This window comes from Chlamydotis macqueenii, chromosome 17 (genome assembly GCF_036417535.1).
Source record: "Chlamydotis macqueenii isolate bChlMac1 chromosome 17, bChlMac1.mat, whole genome shotgun sequence".
NCBI classification, from domain to species: domain Eukaryota; kingdom Metazoa; phylum Chordata; class Aves; order Otidiformes; family Otididae; genus Chlamydotis; species Chlamydotis macqueenii.
In genome coordinates, this window is record NC_141572.1 from 4,115,012 (window position 1) to 4,135,956 (window position 20,945).

The 20,945-nt window shown below is 56.9% G+C and overlaps 1 protein-coding gene across 11 annotated transcripts in view; it reads right to left on the reverse strand.

The window, feature by feature from the left end:
* Positions 1 to 20,945, reverse strand: part of NCOR2 (nuclear receptor corepressor 2) — a 239,535-nt gene that overhangs the window by 11,553 nt on the left and 207,037 nt on the right. For all 11 annotated transcript variants that reach the window (XM_086761836.1, XM_086761831.1, XM_086761837.1 and 8 more), the window contains 17 exons: positions 18,309 to 18,464; positions 17,607 to 17,746; positions 17,422 to 17,527; positions 16,633 to 16,737; positions 15,628 to 15,731; positions 13,286 to 13,436; positions 9,306 to 9,458; positions 8,866 to 8,952; positions 8,138 to 8,415; positions 6,953 to 7,316; positions 5,426 to 5,653; positions 5,090 to 5,311; positions 4,326 to 4,475; positions 3,745 to 3,879; positions 3,471 to 3,633; positions 2,552 to 2,985; positions 90 to 233 (listed from right to left, as the gene is read on the reverse strand). In XM_086761836.1, the coding sequence (XP_086617962.1) occupies positions 90 to 233; positions 2,552 to 2,985; positions 3,471 to 3,633; positions 3,745 to 3,879; positions 4,326 to 4,475; positions 5,090 to 5,311; positions 5,426 to 5,653; positions 6,953 to 7,316; positions 8,138 to 8,415; positions 8,866 to 8,952; positions 9,306 to 9,458; positions 13,286 to 13,436; positions 15,628 to 15,731; positions 16,633 to 16,737; positions 17,422 to 17,527; positions 17,607 to 17,746; positions 18,309 to 18,464 (3,120 nt within the window). The remainder of the gene's footprint in view (positions 1 to 89; positions 234 to 2,551; positions 2,986 to 3,470; positions 3,634 to 3,744; positions 3,880 to 4,325; positions 4,476 to 5,089; positions 5,312 to 5,425; positions 5,654 to 6,952; positions 7,317 to 8,137; positions 8,416 to 8,865; positions 8,953 to 9,305; positions 9,459 to 13,285; positions 13,437 to 15,627; positions 15,732 to 16,632; positions 16,738 to 17,421; positions 17,528 to 17,606; positions 17,747 to 18,308; positions 18,465 to 20,945) is intronic.

Sequence of the window (20,945 nt, forward strand, 5' to 3'; positions counted from 1 at the left end):
TCTATGTCCCCTTCCTTGAGTGCCAAGCCTCGCCCCACGCTGGCTTGGGCTCTCTTCAGCTGGCTTGTGCTGCCAGCCCCTACCCTCACCTTGCTGTTTCTGCCTCAGGTCATGCTCCCCGTGCCCCTTCTCCGCATCCTGCAGCAGCTTGGCCCCTTTCTCGTGGGACAGGCTGGGCGAGCTCACGGGACTCACCGCTTCCATCCGCTCAGGGCTGTAGCCTCCGTGAAAGCCTGGGGAAATGGGAGAAGGAAGGTAAAACCAGGAGCGCGCTTGGCTTTTCCCTAGTGCTGTGGCAACCATCGCTTGTGCGCAGAGTCAAATATTCAGCAAAGGGAGAGAAAGGAGATGAGGAAGACCTGGCAGGTCACAGTTCAGAGACCCCCAGAGCCACCTCTGATGTCCCATCGTGGTGACGGCCGCAGAACAGAGGGGATGTCCCACTCCTGCAGAGCTGGACGCTCAGCAGCTCGCGGTCACAGCAGGAGACTCAGGAATCAAATTCAACCTCTGTGAGTTCACAATTTGTTCCCCCTCTTTCCCCCACCTACTAAACCACAGGAAAATAAAAAACCTGCTCTGCCAGGAGGGAAAGCAATGCTCTGCAGGAGTGGAGGTGGCTGCACAGGAGGTCTCAAGTGCTTCACAAAGAAAAGCCCCAAGCCCAGCATGGCCAACAGCAGGGACTTGAAAACGGGGCATGAGGCCTTGTGGACTCCGGGTCCTGGCTCTAGAGACAGCAGACTCGTGCGCTGTGGGGGCAAAAAGGCTTCTTGACCTTTCTCTGCCTTTTAAGCCCTTTTCATGGACACAAGCTGCATCAAAGGAAGCAGAGCTGGAATGAGGGACCACCAGCATCCTTCAACAGGACTCTGAGGCACTGATGGGTTGTGCTTCCAGAGATCCGGGGCGGAGGACAGAGGAGTCCTGGAAGGGGCGCACGCCACCTCTCGCCAGCTAAGCACGCTCGCGGCTTTTGCCTTCACAGACCTTTACCCTCCTAACGCTCAATTCCTAGAAACGGCCCATTGCCGCCAAATCTGGCAGGCGACCCGCAGCGCTGCCCGAGGGTGCCCGGGCACGGACACACTGACCTTGCACCTACCTGCAGCACGGGCAGGGGAGGACCCCCATGAAGAACCTCCCTGTGCCAGGCACACGGATGCAGCATCCTGCACACCCCAGGCATGCCAGCACCGAAGGGACCACGCTTCAGATCCACCCAAGACGAAGAGTCCTGCTCTGGGAAGATCCCTAACCAACAGGCGAGTACTGGGAAACACCAGCTCCTTTCTTAAGCTGATGGCTATAGAAAAGCTGCCCCTCTCCTCCACAGCACAACACTCAGCTGGAGGAAACACTGGTGCCAGGGCAAAAGACAGAGAAGAAGCTCAGCCAGACAGCACACGGCGGCCAGAGGCACATCCTTGGCACTGGAGCACACTGCTAGAAGGAGCTGGGACCAGACACTACCAAGTGATGGGATGGGTGGGCCGGGATGCGCTGGCAAGAGCAGCTTCTCCCCCTGGTCACGCTGCCGTGTCCCTTCCACCCTTGGTTTACAAGAAGGAGAGTTGGATAGCTACCTCCAGAGCTGATGGCCAAAGCAGACGCTTCAGCTTAAAGACGGGGTCCCAGCAAATCCCCGCGGGCTGCCTGCTGCTTCTGTACGCTGGTAGGAGCCAGGATGAATGTTCTGTGTCAAGCATCAAGAATGACCTAGACCTTGAATCCAGCCCCCTCCCTGCACTTCCTTCTGGAGAAACTTATCCCAGCACTTTTGTGTCCTACACAAGAGTGTGGACATTAGGGGGTTCCTGTGGTCTGCTCTGGAAATGGCCACCGAGCACGGTTGGGCTGAGTGATCCCTGGACAGCCCTGCCTGCGTTGCCCTCTTCTGCAAGACCTAGCACCAGGACTCTGAGCGAGGTCACCCCAAGTGAGGGGAGCCCACCTGAGCTGCATGGTGCAGCAGTTTGCAAAGCCCTCCGAGATCCTTCATGCCCAGAGTGCAACCGTGAGCAGGGAGGCGTGCATCTGACAGCCAGCAGCCCTGTCCCGCTCACACTCCCAGTTCTCTGCTCCGCTCGTTTGATTTATTACCCACAACTGTTCCTCACAGACTGCCTGGGAATTTCTAACGATGGGGAAATCAGAATTAGCAAATTGCTATTGTCTCTAAAAAGCAATACCAGGAACTGAACAGCGTTTGCAAAACAGGACTTGGCAACAGGAAAAACTAAAAGAGGGTGGGAGAAGGGAAGATCCCTAAAACACACACAAATAAAGTCCGGGACAACACAACCGGAAAGCAGAGGGACAACGCGCTTGGGGAGCTGATGAAGCCAAGAGCCAAAACATGCAACTAAAAATAAGAAATAACAAAATAAAATGAGTTTCAGGCCGCAGCTCTCTCACCTCTCCCCTCCAATTTCTCACCATCACCGGTGGAGCAGTTACTTAGCGAGCCTTTCTCACTGCCCCGTATCGCAAGACATTGGGCACACAATAATCACATCTATGGAGTTGGCTGCTGTCGTGGTGGCCTTACCGAGCGCTCGGAGCTCCTGCTCCTGCATGGCAAAGGTTTTACTTTGACTCTTCTCTCTGCTGTGCTGCTCAGGGCCTGAGGCTGCATGCTGCTGGTCCAGAGGGTGATGGTGCTGCTGGCTTTTCCCCTGTCCTCTGCTATAGTGATGAGAAGAACCAGGTCCGGAGGCAGGTAAAGGTCTCGACTCCATGGCTTTAATGGGTGACGGCGACTGTTCGAGGTTGGCCCCACTGGGCAGCTTTGAGGTGAAGACGTTGTTGTCAGTCTGGGGTCGTTCTGCCTTGGCTTCCCGTGCCCTCGAGGCCTCTTTCTGCAGGATGGCCGGGTCCATCAGGGCCGCGTAGCCGTCCACTCCACTGACAGAGGAGCGCAGGGCAGAGGCTGAGGGGAAGGCGGCAGAGCGGATCGGTGACGTGGTAGTGGTGGAGGAGGATCTGGAAGGCAAATGAAGATGAGGTGAAGATGAGAGAAGCATGTGGAGAAAGTTGAGTGCTGTTACCAGAACCCTGGCGTTCAGCCCTGCCTGGCCAAGGTCTCCAGAGTGGAGGGTTGGCCTGTGCTGTGGCCTGGATGAATTGGCTGGGGAGAACAAAACCCATGGGACAGGTCCCAGAGACCTTCATAACTCCACCACCAGGCGACCTTCAGCAAGAGAAGCAATACTCTCTTGCCTGTGTGATTTGAGCACAGACAGCCCTGGGATCCTCCTGCTTTCTTTCCTGGCAGCAATAAAAACCACAAGGAAAAGCAAAGGAACTGGGCACCAAAATCCACCTTCCCCATCACAACTTCTCTGTAAGCCCCAAACCTGCTCCTGCTGAGACTGAAGGCCAAAACAACCCTTGCTCCATCTCAGAGGTGCCCCACGCGATGCTCTTTCATTAACCACCGTGGCTGGAACTGTGGCGGGGGCACATACCGCAGGACGGAAGGGGTGGGGGTCTCTGAGGAGATGATCTTCATGTTCGTGTTGTGGAGCACACTGGGGCGCTGCTGGATGGTCTCGTGGGTTCGGGGCGAGACAGGAGAGTGCTGGTGGCTGTGAGAGTGCGAGGATGAACGGCTGCTGGACTGCTCTGTACCTGGGGGAAAATAAAACCAAGAGTTTCTTCAGCTGCTCGTTTCATAGTCCTAACCCTACCTCCACCCAGCGTGGGACCCAAGATGTGGTGCTGAGCTTCTCCCCAGCCTACCTGGTCTCCAGATGGGTGCATGCTCCACTGTGGTGGATGCTAGGATGGATTTTTCACGCTCCCTCTCCCGTTCCCGCTCCCGTTCCCGCTCCGACACTGACGATCCCGACTGTTTGGTCACGTGCGTAGGGCCTCCTGAAACCCAAGCGAAAGGTAGTGAGAGGGCTGCAGACAGAACGATTCCCTCGGGGGAACAGCACCTGCTTGTCATATTGCTGTGTCTGCAGAGCAGATAAGGAACGGCTCCATCCAAGGTCACCTGGAGCAGGACAGACGAGGGCAACCAGCACAACAAATCCCAGGCAAACTGTGCAACAACTGTCCTGGCGCCATCTCCAGAGTATTACCTTCCACAAAGCTGTTTGCCAGCTGCCACTTTGGGAAGAAGGGGGAAAAGCAAGGATGCTCCCAACAAACAGGATCAGAGGAGCTGGTTTGAGGGAACCAGTGGGCTGGTCCCTGAGTGAGAACTGGTTCGGGCTCCCCACATCTGCCCCAGCGTGCTGAATTCATGGACCTGAACTGATTAAGGGACTCCTGCCCAATGGCTTTCCCATGGGAAAAGCAACCTGCAGCCTTACCTGGGGAGAGCGGGGAGCTGCTGTGCCGGCTGCTGAAGGTCTGGGGGGGGCCGGGGATGTAGGTGATGCGGTCCATGGTGGTGGCAGAGGTGCCTGGGGTGGGGGGCACAAGGACGGGCAGGTGTGGCACTTGCGACAGGTCGATGATGCCTGGAGAGAGAAACGAGAGGACTGTCAGGGTGACACCGAGCTGCTGCAGCTTGATCGTGCTGGAGTGCGGAGTGATGCTGGGGAGGGTCAACCCATCCCGCTGCTCTGGCACAGCCCAAGAGGTGCCAGCACGTGCATGGCCCCTGGGCGCTGGCTGTCAGGGGAGGGGACCCTTCTGCAGGCAAACACAGTGCACAGTGCGTCCCGCTGCTGGAAATAATGGGGAAGAAAAATGCTGAGATCTACAGCAAGGGAGTTGCAGGCAGCATCAGCCAGAGGCCAACGCTGCTCCACCTGCGGCGGGGCAGGAGCACATTTTCCAGCAGATTTTGCTTTTTGCCAACAGCCAGATATCCTTCTGGGAATGTGTTTTCACCTACAGCAGGGCCAGGCTGGGAAGTGCTCCCATGACCAAAAACCAGAGACGCACATAAGGAGCCTCAAGTAACTAAAGAAGGCAAAAAGCATCGAATTCCTCCCAGCTGTCCCCCACGCAGCTGGGTGACACCGTGCTGCTGGCTCGGCCCTTGGCCCCCGCACTGGAGCTGGCGGTGCCAGCCGGACCCAGCCTCCTCCTCCCCAAACCGCCCCCGATCCCCCAGCGCCAGGAGGACCTGCTGCATAGGGTGACAAGCCGCGTAGCATGTCTGCCCGCTGCGCCATGGCTGTGGCTGCGGCGTTGTGGTGCATCTGCTGGGACGTGATGTAGTCATTGATGATGGTCTGTCGGTTCTCCATGGCAGCTGTGTCCGGGTAGCCCCGGATTAGGTACGGGGGGTAGAGGTGGGGGTACGTGGGGCTTGGAGCCAGATGCCTCGGCAGGTAGTAAGCAGCAGCTGGGAGATAAAAAGACGCAGATGTGAAGTGGCTTTCCCTAGAGACTTCAGGCTTTTGCAGCACAACAAGGAAAAAACCCAATCCCAAACAGCCTGTGCCCCCAGCGATGGTACCTGCTTCCAGTGGGATTCCCCTCGGGATGGCAGCGGGGTCGAAAGCCAGCGGGATGTGTCCTCTGTACAGGTCGACCCCGCTCACGCCACGGAGCAGGTGCTCGTACGGGGAGATGGGGTGGTGGTGGTCGGCCACAGGGGCGTGCGGAGACTTGGAGTTGGTGAGCTCTCTCGACGTGGGGGTGATCTTTCTGTCCTGGGACACCGGCTTCCCGGCAGTGATGCTCCCTGCAGCGAGCAGAATGAAATGAGTCAGAGACTAGGCGTCATGGCCAAGTTGTATCCCTGAAGGGATGCCTGCGGCCAAGCGTGCCCCTCAAGGGGAGGGTGGATCACGTCAGGGACTTCTCGTGGCTCTCCCAACCTGAGCTGGGCATTGGTGGCACTTCTCACCCAACCTGCCATGAGTGTCACCAGCTCCTGTGTGCGTAACAGCAGCTGACACAGAGCTGCCCCCAAGCAGTGTGACCAAACCCCTTACACCGGACTGCCCACCAAACGCTGCCTGGCCGCCCAGCAACGAGACACACCGACCGGGGGGAGCTGGAGCCAACCCAGCCTGCAGCGAGCAACGGGGGAGGCTTTTTGGAGGAGCTCTGCACCGCACAGCTCTATCTCCGCTCCTCACTGGAGAGGCGTGTCCTAGCCCCAGTTTTTGGCAGGCTGCGGTGTCTTGTGCTGCACGCCCCCACATCATGAGACTCTTGGGTCAGGACAAGGATTTGCAGGCCCCGAAGCTGTTACGTGTACCTAGCAAGCTTGGTGGGACACGGTGTCTTAGGGACGGGCTTCGGCACTCATCCTGCCCACAAACATGGCATGAAGCAAGAGGGGTTTTTGTGCTCTGGATTTGAGCGTGTCTCACCAGATCACTGAGCCCAGCCTGGTCCCTGGGGAACCCCAGGTCTGGCTCTGGGGGCACGGGGTGTGGGCAGACCCTATCCGGTGCCGGCAGATGGGCCGGGGAGATGGTAGATCCCGAAGACCAGCCGCACTGCCTGGACCCAGGGCTCCGAAAGGATTAGATCTTCCTGGAGGCGGGGCACTCAGGTGCCCAGGTGATGGATGAAGTATAAACACACGAGATAGGCAAACACACACTAGACTGGTGAAAAGCCTGAGGGTCCCCCCACCAAGTGCACTGAGCATAGGTTTCCTGCCTGCTGTTGGAAACAGGGGTGCCCTGGGCCAACATGGGACAGGGAAGAAGCTCTCTAGACACGATCAGCTTCACCAGCCATGGTCCAAGTCTCCCATCACCCTAGCACTGATGTGGGATGTCCTCACTGCAACCACATGAGCACCCTGGAGAGGGAGCTGAGCCTCAGCCATCCCTGGCAGCTGTCCCAGCGCCATGAGTCAGCCGCAGCTGTGGGCAAGAGTGGGCACGGGGTGCTGGGGAGAACGGGTTTGACGGGCACCTGCCAGAGATGGCTCGGGCAGGTGGGGTCAGCAGCCACCTCCCGCACACCTTGCCCGCTTGGCTGGCTGGAAATCTTAGTGTCAAATAAAAAGTTCACTGAGTACCTTCGTGCTGCCGGGGCGTGGACTCCCGTGTGGAGACCGGAGACCCTCTGTGCAAGTGGCTGCCGAACGCCGTGCTGTGCCCTGCCTGGTGGTCCTCGTAGGCGAGGGCGCTTTGGTGGGGCTTGCCCGGCTCAGGTACAATCACAGGAGCCCCTCTGGCGATGGAGCCACCCGAGTTTGTCACGGGGCTTGGCCTGTTTTTCAGGCTCTCTTCGTAAGCTCTCTCCAGATTCCTTGGGTCTTGGATGACGTCCAGCGAGTGCACAGAGTGAAAAGTCCTGCCAGGGCTGCCAATGATGGACCGCACGTCATGTTTTTTGGTACTTGAGGAGGAAGAGCCGCTGTCGTACTTCAGTGGGGTACCCTGGGGACAGAAGGCAGAGGGGACATCAAAGGAGCGTGGAGCAGAAAGGGATGTAGCGACTACATCCCATCAGCTTTCAACAGGACGGGTGCTTCCTCGTTCAGTGGGTCAGTACACCGGTTTACTTGGTCAAACAGCAACAGCCATCAGCAAAGCGGAGACAACAGCTTCGCACGGCGCAGGGCAGGGTGGAGTGCCCATCTTGCCCGCCTTGCTGCGCTCCAACAAGATGGTGATGAGTCACCGCTGAAGGCTGGCTGTGCCTATCACGCCTCTCTCCTACACACACTGTGAAATGAGGTAGGACTACGAGGTGCCATGGGAACCTTCCAAATATTTGAAGCCCAACAGGACACAACATGTCATGTTTCACCTAACTACTGGCCTTGCTGGGTCAACACTTGCCCATAAAGGGAGGAGACCAAGATTACGCGCATGCAGAGTCACAACTGCTGAGGGTACTGAGTTGACTCTGGCCTTGAACGAGAGCCAAATGTGTCTCCTTCCATGTGTGCATGTGGATGGAGCATCGCTTTCTCAACAGGTCAGGAGGTGCTGAGCTCCTTTCCCCAAGTTTTGCATTTATCTGCTGGGAAGGATCAGAGAATTACACAATGATTTGGGCTGGAAGGGACCTTTAAAGATCAAAGAATGGGGAAGGGTAACCTGTACCCAAGCAAAGCCTTAATTCTCACCAGTGATGTGTTTGCAACCTGAAGCTCTCTCTGCTCTCCTTTTACCTTGGGAATAGTCACCAGGATCTGTGCAAGGACAGCAGCCTGTGTAGGACCCATCCCATCTGCTGTTTGCCCTGTACTCACCTGCGTGATGGAGCCTTCCTTCAGAGGTCTTGTCAGAGAGATGTCCGGTGTTCGCCTCAGCTCCTCCCGAGGAATCTCATGGATTGATCTTCCTGCTTCTTTCACCGTGGCCACCAGGCCTTCGTGAGCTGGTTTCATTTTCAGGGGAGTAAGGCCGTCGTGAGACCTGACCTTGTAGGCATCAGATAAGTCCCTCGGTGGAGTGTTTTCCCTCTTGAGCTGTTTGGCTTCTCTTCTGAGGTAGTCCTCATGGGCCTCCACGTAGGACCGAGGTATTCCTGCAGCCCCCAATTAGACAAAGCAGAGAGTGATTCCCCAGACACTGGACTCCCAGTCCCCATGGGATGCTCAGTTCAAGGGGGTCTCTAGTTAGTGCACGTAACTCGAGGACTGGTACCTGACGAAAGCACACAGAGCAGCTACGTCACTAACGCAGCTGGACTCCTTCCCATCTACTACTGCTTTCTGGACCCATTTCACACTAGCTTCAACCTGCCTTCATGTGAGTCACTGCAAATTTTACCCCAGCCTCAGTGAGAGCTCAGGTTGGTAGAAGCTGGGCAAGGCTGAAAATCTCTCTGGGCTGAGGCCGCAGAGATCTGCAGGTGGACCCTGATGCCTTCCTTGTTTCCTCCTGCCCCAGGCTGACAAGAACAATGGGCCATGCACGTGAGATACTTCCCCATGTTACCTCTGGCTGTGGCCATCTTCTGCTTGCAGGTTTTTACCTTGTGTGATTGAGCCCCGCATGTGATGCTGCTCCTTCAGGTTATGGGGACTGTGTCGGTCTGGAGGGATCGCTCGACCCATGAGACCTAGAACAGGTCGAACAGTGAAAGTTGGGTTGTGACACAGGAGTTCATTTACAATGAATACACCATGACAGTGTTTCCAGGGACAACAAGGAAAAACATCAACAATTTCCAAATTACTTGATTTTTCTTTTTTTAAAATGTGTTTCCCTTTTTTATAGTCTTGAAACTGGTCTACCAGGACAGAAACCAAAGGCAAATGGGCCAGTTTATGTCCTTTGCTGGTCAGATGCGCTGCAGGGTACCAGCTAGCCACTGCCAAAACACGCCACGAGAAGGTGCACCATGGGGACAAGATGGGGTCTCTGCCAGTCACTACTGACACAGCATGGGTGAAAGGTTTCCCCCAGACCCACCTTCAATGCTGGCAGACAAGGTATCACGGGCTGATAAGCCCCGGCTGATCCTTCCCTCCATCATATCATAGGTCCGCTTGGTTCCCGTGGTCTCATGTGAAGCTCCCGAGCTCCTGCTGTCTTCTTTGGGACACTGAGAAGCAGCAACTCCACCTGGGGAAGGGGACACAGAGAAGCATCATCAGGAGCACGGAAAGCCGGCAACGGCCAAGGGAGGGTGTTTACTGCTGTCTGCGTGCGCTGCTGAAAGGTCAGATCCCATCCCAGCATCAGACACCACTCAGCAATGCCAGAAACATCGCACGAGGTTGGCTTCCAAGAAACTCAGCTAGTGTTTTCTCCCCTCCCTGCCTGCCTCAGACTCCAGATCTGCGTCTCCCGCTCAGGCAGGAGCATCCGCCCTGTCGTGTCCCGCTCCCTCCCTCCCCAGTGGGGGCCATCGTTTAGGCAGCGGGACAGCCCGGAGCCAGCACGGCGCTGGTGGAGCAGCTGCGGTTCCACTGAACTTGGCCCTGTGGGTCTGAGGATTTTAATTTTTTTTCCCTTGTTTGTTTTGATTTTTGCTAGACACCTACTGTTTGGGATCTTGGCCAGCCTTAACATTTGCCGAGACACTCCCTGGGTGAGAAAATCAGGGAAAAAGGGGGAGAGGCAAAGCTGAGAATGATTCCTTTGAAACAGCGGTGAGCACGCACAAGAACGGAGAGAGACGGCGACAAGTCCCACGCAGGACTGATGGAGCAAGCACCAGCGTGAAGGGACACCACCGACTATCTCCTCGTCCCAACCTGGAGCAGATTCTTCTGCAAACCAACAGTGGACAACTGCCTTGAGCTACAGCCCCCACCCCTCTGCGAGCACAGCCCTGCCCGTGCCAGGCAGCATCATGCCCACCCTGGGCAGTGGGCATCCATCACGCGCAGCGAGCCGTGAATTTAGTGGGCAGCTTCTCATCCAGCCGCGTGCCTTGTGTTTATGTAACGAGCTCCGACCAGGGATGTTGGCTTGGAGAGATAAACGCCTTTGCCCATCGTCCCTGGCCTGGCCACCCCTGCCAAGGATTGCCAGTGCCTGATTCTCCTCTTTGTGGGCAGAGAAGGTGGTTATACAATCAGAGAAAACAGAGGAGAAGTTAAAAACATTCATTCCATGGGAACAAAAGTTCTCCTTGGCAAAACCAGTAATTAACAAAATGGGATTATCACAACTTCACACCCACCATCAGCTTCTGCAATTGGCACCCACTCAATCCAGAATGGGTTTGGGGCCGTGTGTGCAGAAACAAGAGGGGGATCTGTCCCCGAGCCTTCACTTCAGATTCATTCGATGGGAAAAATCCGGGGGTGACGCTCAGAATCAGCCAAGCGCCTCGCGGCAGACACGGGGCGATGTGCCTGCGCCCTGTCATCAAAGCACATCTGCGGCCAACAGGCCTTCTGCAGGAGACGGGGTCCCGGGCACCCTTTGTATCGCTGGAAAGCAGGGGGAGGGCACGAGGGAGAAGAGAGACGAAACAGAAAGACAAATCATTCCAAAGCCACGTCCCTTGCAGAAGCCATCAGCGATCGTATGCAGAAGGAAAATAACCAATCTAGCACAATTCAGCTCGCACATGCTGCAGGATCTCGTCTCATTACAGCTCTTTTATTTTAAGCACCCTCATGACACTAAAGAATTTGCAATTTTTTTCCTGCTTGCCAAAATTTGTAATCACCAACAATTTCAGTTTTCTTATTTAATTTTTTTTTCTTTAACTCTTCCGCTCCGGGCTGGGAAGCCTTGCCAGGCTGTACGGGGAAACGAGAGAGGCAGCAGGGCTGGCTCGGCGGCAGAGGCACGCGAGATTACTCAGGATGCAATCAACGCTATCAAGCATGAAAAAGGCTGCCGTGGAGAGGAAGGAATTAATTCCTCATCTGTGTCCACGGGGCGGTTAGATGAGGGGCGACGGGCTGAGGCTGCAGCAAAGGAGACTCCGGCTGACACCGACACGTGCATGCAATGGGGAAGAGTCTGGGCTGCAGCTCTCCGCTGCCCAGAGCGGGATCCCGGCTCCAGGCACGGGCAGCCCTCGCTGCCGGGAGCTTTCCCTGTCTTTCCCGTGGTGGCACTGTTTCTAAGATCAACCTCATTTGACTCTACGCCTGGGCAGAGGAGATGAAAATAGCTCCTTGCACAAACAAGTCCTGAAACACTTCCTGGGTCCTCCCTGGTCCCAGCCCTGCCAACTGTCCCAAAGGGCGCCCAGGCACCAGACTCTGCGGTGACACTGCTTATCTGGGCTAGAGTTGAGAGCAGGCACGGGACGAGCCAGCTTCCACGCGGAAGGCGAGAGGCACGGAGCAGAGCCCTGTCCTGAGAGGTCCCTGCGGTGTCGGGGTACGCACAGCATCAGCTGAAGCTTGTGAGTCGTCCCCCGCAGTCTGACCTGAACCCTCTGCCTCCGATGAAACAACCAGCCTGCAACAAAATCAGCTGCCTGCGCTTCTGGACAAGAGGAAAGGGACTTCTGCTGGGCACCCTCGGCCCAACAACAGGGCCTGGGGGGCCAGGCAGGCTAAAGGTGATGCTCTTCCCCGGGGAGGGATGCAGAGGGTTCAGGCAGCACAGGAGCCGGCCAGAGACAGCTGCTGAGGCGGGCAAGGGCAGCTGAGGTTCGGATCTGTTCCTTGGTCATCTCCGAACTCAACCGAGAGGAGGAGGTGACACATGAGGACGGCTGTCCCAGAGCATGTCACAACACAGGCCAGTATTTTACCCCAAGAGGACGTGGGGCTGCGAGGCTGCGGTGTCTGTAACTCAGCTCTTCCTGACCCCGGCTGCGGGCGAGGAGGAGCCCGGCTCCACGCCAGAGTTGCCCAGCCCAGCACACGGCGAAAGGCAAGCACAGAGGAGTTGTTTCCAGCTTCACTGAAGAGGAACATCTGTTTATCTCTAACAGGAGCCACTGGGACTTGCAGAGCAGCTTTGATGGCCAGTGCTGCGACAGGATGAGCAGGCACGGAGGAGGCAGGAGCAGCTGGTGACTGCCCGCCGATACTGCTAATGCAGCGAGGCACCGCTGGCATTTACAGAGGAAGCACGTTACCGTGCAGCGGGGGCTTGAGCTGCAACATGGCTTTTGGGTCTCTCCAGAGCCCCTCCTCAGGAGCAGCCCAGCCTCAGGCTCGCTTGCAGCCACTTGTCCAGGTTTCCTCTGCCATACTCTGCTCCCTGGCTGGGCAAGGTCAGCTCAGTTAACAAGTGACACCACCTCACCCCAGGTGGGGCTCCAGGCAGGTCGGTCAGGGTCCTCAGCGCCTCTGGGCAATAGCAGCCTGCAGCAGGCCAACGCACCCCTCAGACAGGCTCCTTGCAGGACGCAGGAACGGCTTCATCCCCTCCAACAGCTACAGATGCTGCAGTGAAGCTCACAAGATGCATGGTGCCGCCGGGCCCAGGAGGATTCCTGCAGGGCAGCCCCACACTGCGAAAGGTGCACGGTGCCCAAGACGCTGCCGGTAGGAATCTGATGTCCAAATAAACCTTTATGCCAAACTACCCGACTTGCCTCCACCTTGCAGGTTCTCGAGGCTTACCTTGGCCCAAGAGCTTGGGGACGCTCTCATAGCATTTTTGGACAATCCCCTCCTGCATAAGGGCACTAGGGATGAAGGCAATACCTTCCCATCTTGTGCTCTCCTCTTCCCTGCTCCCCAAAACCAACCAAAACCAGAGACCTTGTCCATGGCCACAGCCCCACTGTGCCCCTGCTCGCTGGCAACGCTGCCTCCAAGGCAAGATAACAACACAGGACAGAGGGAAACCCAGCTGGGCCACAGGCAGGTGGGGTGGGAAAGGAGAGAAATGATACAGGAAGCAAAGATGCGAGGCTGGCCCGTTGCACTTCGTCAGCCTTTCCTCAAATAACTCCCAACTCCCAGCCATGGCGGCACAAACCCCCGGCGCCTGCCCTAAAAAGGCAGAGGATTGTGACTTACCCTCATAGGAGAGCACGTGGCCTTTCTTCCCTTCGTAGATGACATGTCCTTTGGGCATGGCATCCTCTCTTGCCTTCTCTGCTCTGCTGGGGCTGTCTTCTCCGATTATCCTGGTAATGGTTCCTTTGTACAGCACCTCTGCCGGAGTGCCCTTGGAAAGCCACCAAGATCCATATTTAACAGTGTCACAAGCAATTAAGCAAGCGCGCGCACAGGGACAGGCTGTTCCCCGCGGGAGGCTGAGCGGAGGGAGAGCGCGCCTGGCCTCCGCTTCCTGGCGCAGCCAACGGCCAGGGACTTGCAGCTTAATTATTGATGAGGACAATAACGAGGAGCGGTAACAAGGTACGTGATCTGTGCAAGGCTGCTGGGAAGAGGCAGAGGTGAGGACAGTGTGGACCTCCAAAATAGCAACCCTCTTGCTCTCCATGTTTTGGAGTAAACTACCTAGCTCGCTTCCACCCGACAAGTTTGGGGAGACAGGGCGGTGCCCCCCTAGGGATGCCTTGGAGATGGCAGGGACTGCTCCAGCATTAGCTTTTTCCTTGCAGCCTGTTTTCCCAGCCTGGTACAGGAGCCATGGAGACGTCCTGCCCACCCAGGGCACGTCTGCTGGCAGCACGCATGACCTTTAGAGAGCTGCCGGCCTGGGGGAGCCAGTGGCTGGCAGCACGCCCGGGCGAAACGGTGGGCATGGATGAGACCGGTCCTGGAGCAGGTTGGGGAGCGAAGCCAGCTGAAGCTCTCCAACAGATACAGCACCATGCTCCTTACAAAAAACGGTGTGAACCGAAACCTCTCTTTCCTGGAGGCACATACGTACACAGCTCACAGCCACCTGTCTGTCTCCGAACCCCCTTCGAAACACCCAGAGAAGACGTTTCTGGTGATTAACACCCATCTGCCATCACAACCTGGCAGTGCCACTGCCAACCAGGAACAGCCGCGGTGGGGTGACAGCCCCCCACCCCACCCAGGGAAGGAAGGCGCAGCGAGCTCCTGACTGACGCCCTCCTACTCTGCTCATTTAACCCCACCAGCCCCCAGGACTGACGCTTGTGGGAAGCCTGGGGGAAGCAATGTCCCGGCCTGGAGATGCTCCTGCTCCGTACCAAGCCCTCTGAGCACCAGCAGTTCCCAAACGCCCACTGCGGCTGGCGGGACGTGCCAGCACGTGGGTTCAACGCTCTGATCCTTTGCCCTCGCAGTACAGCCGGCTTTCGCAGTCGGCTCTCCCAGCCCCAGGTAAGTCATCTTCCTTCTGCGGATGTGCTCGGGGGGATTTGAAAGCAAGTGATGACAGATGGCTTCAGAGCAGAGAGCATATATTCAAGATCTGCCTTCTGCAAACTGGATGACTAATCTGAGATCAAATATCAGCTCTGGTACTGGGAGCTGCTGCCGCAACGGGGGGCACCTTCTCCCTGACGGGAGCAGAGAGATGCAGGCTGCTGGGGCTGCAGAAGAGGCAGGTAATACCCTGGGTCTGGGCTTGGTACCTTAATCCCAAGCCAAACAAAGGAATCTAGATGGATTAATTAACCGGATGCAAAATAATGTCTCAACAAACTCTGCTCATCCCCTGAACTCTGGCACGTGGTGCTCAAGACCCTTCAATGCCCACCCATTGCTGGGGACAGAGTTCTGTCCCATGCAAGGGGACAAAGCACGCGTTTTCTCTGGTGGGTTATTTACAGCCCCTCAGCACCCGCTCCCGGCAGCTGTCGGATCAGGGCACCAGGCAAGTTAAAGCCTTTGCTCTGGGTCAGGATTCAGGTTCAGGTCCCCAGGGCCACAGGGAACGTGGTCACCCTCCTTGGAGGAGGCGGGCAACAATCTGAGCATGAGGGGCTTTAAATATCTGAATGACGGCCAGATAAAATCCCCACGGGAAACAGATTTCTTTTTTTTTTTTTAATGCTCTCCGCTTTGTTACCAGATGAGCAATAACTCTTACGGCAAAAACCTATCGCCCGCTTGCCAGCTGCTCTTCCGAAGATGGATGGTGGAGATTAAGGCCAAAGCATCTTCCTGCTCAAGAGAGCCTTTGGGCAGGACCCCCAGCACAGCATGCTCAGCCCTGGCAGGAGACCCCGCTACCTCACACACACCTTGCAGCCTCCCCCTCTCCTCCGCCTGGCCTGGACCCTCCACCCGTCTCCTCCTCTCCGTTCCACTTTCTTGCACTGGCAAAATTATTTTCCCAGAGCCATTTAAAGCTGCTTTTGCCTCTGTTCCTGACAGCTATGGAAAGCAAAGTGGGGTTTAGACTTGCTATAAGGCTCTGCACCGCCGCTTGCTGAGCTCTGTAGCTGTGAGCCCCCAGGAGACGAGGGACCTACGTGTGTGATGGATCCTCGGTAGGTGATGGGTGACTCTGGAGGGGGTCTGGACGTGGGTGTTCCCTTGGTGATGCTCCCTCCTGAGGCAGAGCTGAGGGAAGTACCTGTAAGGACACAAAGCTAGTGAGCTGGGGGCTGGATTTGCCATTCAGCACAAAACCTGCGGGGCTGAGACTACTGATTAAGCGCAGGGCTCGACCCAGTCTCTAGCAAGCTGAGGTACTGGAGAGGAATTCCGTGCCTTGCACAGCCCTTCTCACTCCATCCCCTGAGGGGACCCAGCTCTGTGAGCGTGGGGCTGGGAGCTGGAAAAAAAACGGGGTTTTTGAGGCTCTCATCTCCCTGCTGCCTTTATGGAGGGGCTGGGCAGATTTATAGGCCTGGGAGAAAGCACAGCCTGTCCCAGCCTCTCCCGACGCGATCAGAGTAGATCTCCGGCAAGATGCAGCTTGAGGTGGTTGGAGCTCACTGGCGTGTTATCTGTGCTGGGTGGAGCGAGTCCATCGCCCTCCCTCTATCCGACTGCCTTAGAGGGGGGGTTCACAAATCAGAATTTGCACTTAAAAGCAACACTATTGCATTTTTTTTTCTTCTGCCTAGCTAATGGGGAAAGAAATGTGGGCCCTGCCCAGCTGCAGCAGCAATAGTGAAGAGCCTGGAAACCAATTAACGACACTTAAACAGGTCTTGCTTTATCTTAACCAGCAGATTTTGGGATGTCCCTGGGACACAAAGGCTCCACCAGGATCAAAGCCTGAAGCCCTGGTTCTGGGAGATGGCTAGAAACACTGAGACACTGTACAGAGCTATCTGCCACCCCGCTGGCAATGCCGGAGAAAAGGGGCAAAGAGACCCCTTCAGCTAAGCACAACCCCAGAAACCAAACCCGAAATCACCGGGTAGTCACAGCCAGCGTGGCGTTCGCCAGGCTTGGCAGTGCCAGCATCCCTCCCCTCCCCTCCCCTCCCGCAGTCGGGGCACAGGCCTCCCGCGCCGGCCCCTCACCCCGCAGGATGGAGCCCTCCTGGGACGGCTGCAGAACCAGACTTTCCGGCTGGCTGGCCTGGCTTCTAGGAGAAAGTTGTTCCTGCTTTACTCCAGGAAAAGGCACTGGAAAACATTAACCACATATCAGCGTCTGCGCAGGGCACAGGGCCGCAGCCTTCGGCCACTCGAGGCTTTTCATCTTCGTCAGCCTCAGGCCGGCACCTCCTCGGTGCCTTCACCATCCCCACGGCCGCAGAGCCCAGCTGAATGCCCAGCCGTGGGCGAGCAAAGCCAGACCCTTCGGCCTGGCAAAGGCACTGCCAGGTGCTGCCTGCACCGTGACCGGAGCTGACGCTGAAAACCCAGCGCCAGTTCGTAACAGGACACGTGCACAGTGGGAAACAGAGGCCCGCTCCCCCCTCCCTAGACTCGGTCCTGCTCCAGCCCTTCCTGCTGTGAAGAAATGCTTCCAAATCCGCAGACTAAACACTTTCTTTGTTCAGTTCAGGCCATCTACTCTTTCTCCTACCAGCCTGGGGAGCAGCAATGTATTTCCTTCCTTCGATCACAGCATTAGCCGGAGGGTATTTATAAGCTGGCATGTGTCCCTGACCAAGTTGCTGCTTTCCTATACTGCACAAATTTAGCAACCTGTGTCTCTGCTCTCCCAACGGACTAATCCTTTCATCCTCTTAGCAGGTCTCTCTGCGCTCCCTTGCCGTGTCCTGTGCTCCTCCCTTTCCCTACACCACCCACAAGCTCGTTCCCTGCCACATGCAAGAACTCACTCGCCTCCCAGTTCCTTACCCAGTTTCTTGGGATCCATGGTCAGCGGCAGGCCCATGGTGATGGAGCCGACGGGGACCTTGGCGTGTTCGGAGCTGTAGGGCGTGTGGAGCTGGATGGGCATGCCCTGCGGTGCGAGAGGAGAGGTCAGGGAGCGGCTGCCGGTCCCTGCGAGGCGCCTTCGCCGCCCGCACCTGGTACCCTACCTGGGAAATGGATCCGACGGGTCTCTCCAGCACAGAGGGGTGCTTGGTGGAGGAGATGAGGGGAGGAGGGTTGGAGATGCTCGCTAGCCTCTGCAGCCCTGAGCGAGAGCTCTCATGCAGGTTTAGCGGGATGGGGTGTCCTGTGTGGAAAACACGAGCATTAGCAAGATCGAGGGAAGGCAGAGCAGCTGCAGCTATGAGAGAGAAAAGAGGCAAGGAATGGAGCAGGGGCTGGATGCGGTGATGGCTGTGGCCCTGCACGAGGATACAAGTCACACGATCATTCTGGAAAAGACTGGAATAATTTAAATGACTGCCTCATCCCTGCTGCAGCCAGAGATGCGCCTGACTTGTCTGCCCTCCAGCCGCAGAGACAGCGCAGCGAGGGCTAAAACCTGCCTGACTTGGCACGAGAGCAGCACAGAGAGCTCTCACACTGCTCTCTGACAAACCACGTCCCTAAACCTGTCCCAGTCAGAGCTGGGAGACCCGCCTGGCCTCCCTCGGACCACTGCATCAGCTGTGAGGGAGCTCTGTGCCAGGACAAAGCAAGGTTTCTGTTGAACCCTCTCTCTTGCCCCCTCCAAAAGCTGCACCAATTTAAGAGCACGGCCTGCGATACCGGCTGCAACCACAGCCTCCGTCCTCAGCCCCAGGTCAGGCCGGAGGGCACACGCCATGCAGCCGGTGGCTTTCACTTACCTGGTGGGTTATACTGGAACAAGTGGGGCTCCGCATGAGGAGAGGTTTTTATCACATCTCGGGAGTAGGACAAGACAGGGGGCCAGCACGAGGCGGCCGTCGGTTCCACGCTCAGCTTCTGAGCCTCTGCGATGGACGAGAAATGCACGGACTTTTCTGCAAGGGAAACAGAAAGCAACCAGCTTGCTGAGCGGTCCCTGCGAGCACGGGCAGGGAAGACAGAGCCAGCTCCTGGTGTGAGAAGTGTCTTCAGTTCAGTCCCACCTGGCCACGAGAGGAGGGCTGAATTCCCCAACCAAACTAAAAAGAAAAAGTCTGTCACAGCCTGGATTTGCATTTATGTTACTCATACGCTTAAAGCGCAGCAGGGAGGAGAGGTGCCTGTGCTGGTGACTCCGCTGGTGCTCGCTGCCAGCTGGGACCTCCACGGACATCCCACCCCGCCCAGGAGAGACGGCATTCGGCATGCAGCCGGTCACTGAAACGAGCGCGGGGTCCAGCTTCTTGCCGGGGCTCGGCCACGTGCAAACCGCTCCTGGGCAGATCCTGCCTGTGCCCACAGCTCTGCACCAGCCACCACGGCAGCGCTGGGGGGATTAACAGTGATCCTGCCAAATCCTCTGCTGAGGTTAAAGCCAAGAGGCACCAACGTCGGCATCCCTCCGGCACGTGGGGGACATCCAGCAGGCACTGGCTCGCTGGTGCCTGGGGCAGCCCCAGGCCACTGCCAGGGACCACCACATGCCAGCACACTGGGAACAAGCTCATCCCCACATCGCATTACAACGTGAAAGCTCAGCTGCTACTGAAGGACGGCTGCCGGCTACAAACCATTTGTGGACTGCGGGAAGCAGCCAGAAATAATGGCATCAGCTTGCTGGACAGCCAGGGAATAACGTGCAGCGCCTGAAGTGAGCAGATGTTCTCTGAAAACCTGGGACAACTGCACTGGATGAGACTATCAAAGGCAAATGAAGATCAAGACGGCCTCTGCGGGACGATCAGATGCCTCTGCAGGGAGCGGGGCGCCTTGCTGGTCCTCTGCAAGGCACCGGGGCCGGGGGCAGGAAAGTTTCCTGAAATTATCTGGCTCAGGTTATACTGGATGCCCGGCTGGGTTCACCCTGGCTATAAAAAGGCTGATGGGAGGCAAAGAAATGCCTAATGACAGAGGAGCCATGCTGGGGATGCTCAAACCCTGCCACGCTCTGCAGGCTGCCAGGGAAAAGAGGGGCTCCACCTGCACCAGCTCCATCCCACCTGCATCCTCACGCTTTGCTGGGCAGACGGATAAGACAGCCTTTTCCGGATGGATTACAGGCAGGTTTGGGAGGATTTGCTTGTAATCGATAAACACTTCATTTTGCGCTGCCCTTCGTCCCCAGACCCACCTGTGCAACGTCCGCATTGACTAGAAATTAGAAACTGGGCAGTAAACAACAGCAATCACAAACGAACCCAGCCTTTAACCATCAATTTTTGATAAAAATAGATGCCTGAATCCTGCTAAGCCTAATAATAGGGCAAGTAGATTATCAGAGGCCCAATTTAATGAGGCTTTACTGCATTATCATTATTAATGCTCCGCGCACTCAGAAGCTGGGAGATTATTCTTGTCCCCTTCAGCGAAGGAAGAAATCCGTTATCGGCACACAGAGGTGTCCAGGCACTCGCACCTCTGCAGCCTGGCGCGGTTGGACCTCGGCTGCAGCCTCTTCTCTCCCCCCACTGGATCCCAGAGATGATTCCTTCACCCTGCCAGTACAGGGGAACCCAGGTCCATCCTCCAGACCAACAGAGTCCCTGGCACATCCACACTTCCTGATTTTCTCCCCTTCAGCTCAGCCCCGCTTGGCTCTGCCCAGGCAGGGGCGAACGACACTGGGATGTCCCAGCTGAAGATGCTCTCTGACACCAAGGCGCTGTCAGCCAAGGCTACGTGCAACACTGGACGGTTCTTGGAGAGCCCCATCCTCCTTCCCTCCCCACGGGAGCCCTCCCCTCCCTTGCGTGCCTCTCCAGTCTGTGAAACGCAGCCAGTTCCTAATTGCCCCCGCATTAGAGGGTGGCTATAACTCAGCCAGCTTTTGATAAAATAGCACTTACACGAGGAAGAGAGAGTTCCTATTACTGTTTATCAAGCCCCTGGAATGGGAGCGAAGGAGTCAGAGTTTATACGATCCGTCATCCAAATTAATGCTCTTGGCTCCCCATCGCCTACAAAGGCCAAACGAAACACAACTAAATTAACACAAAACATACCGCTGGCTTTCAAACCGCCGAGCGATAACCGAAGACGTGCCCGACGGCGACTGGGCAATGGGAAAAGAGATCCGTCTGCCTGTCGGTGAGATCCAGCCTGCCTCTGCCCGGCCCTGCGATTAGCAGCTCATCTTGGAAGGCCAGGGAGGGGAGGGCAGCGCTCAGGACGGTACGGCTCGGCTCGGCTGGCCGCCCTCCAAGCTGATACGGCCCCAGCCAGCGGCTGCGAGGCAGCCAACGCCTCGGCCAGGATGTGTGCAAGACTCGGCTTTGAAGCGGATCCAGAGCAGCGTGAAGGATGTTGATCTCTGGAGCGGTTGCAAGAGTTCGAGCTCTCTTATCGAGCAGGGGAGTAAGGGGAGTACCTGCTCCAGA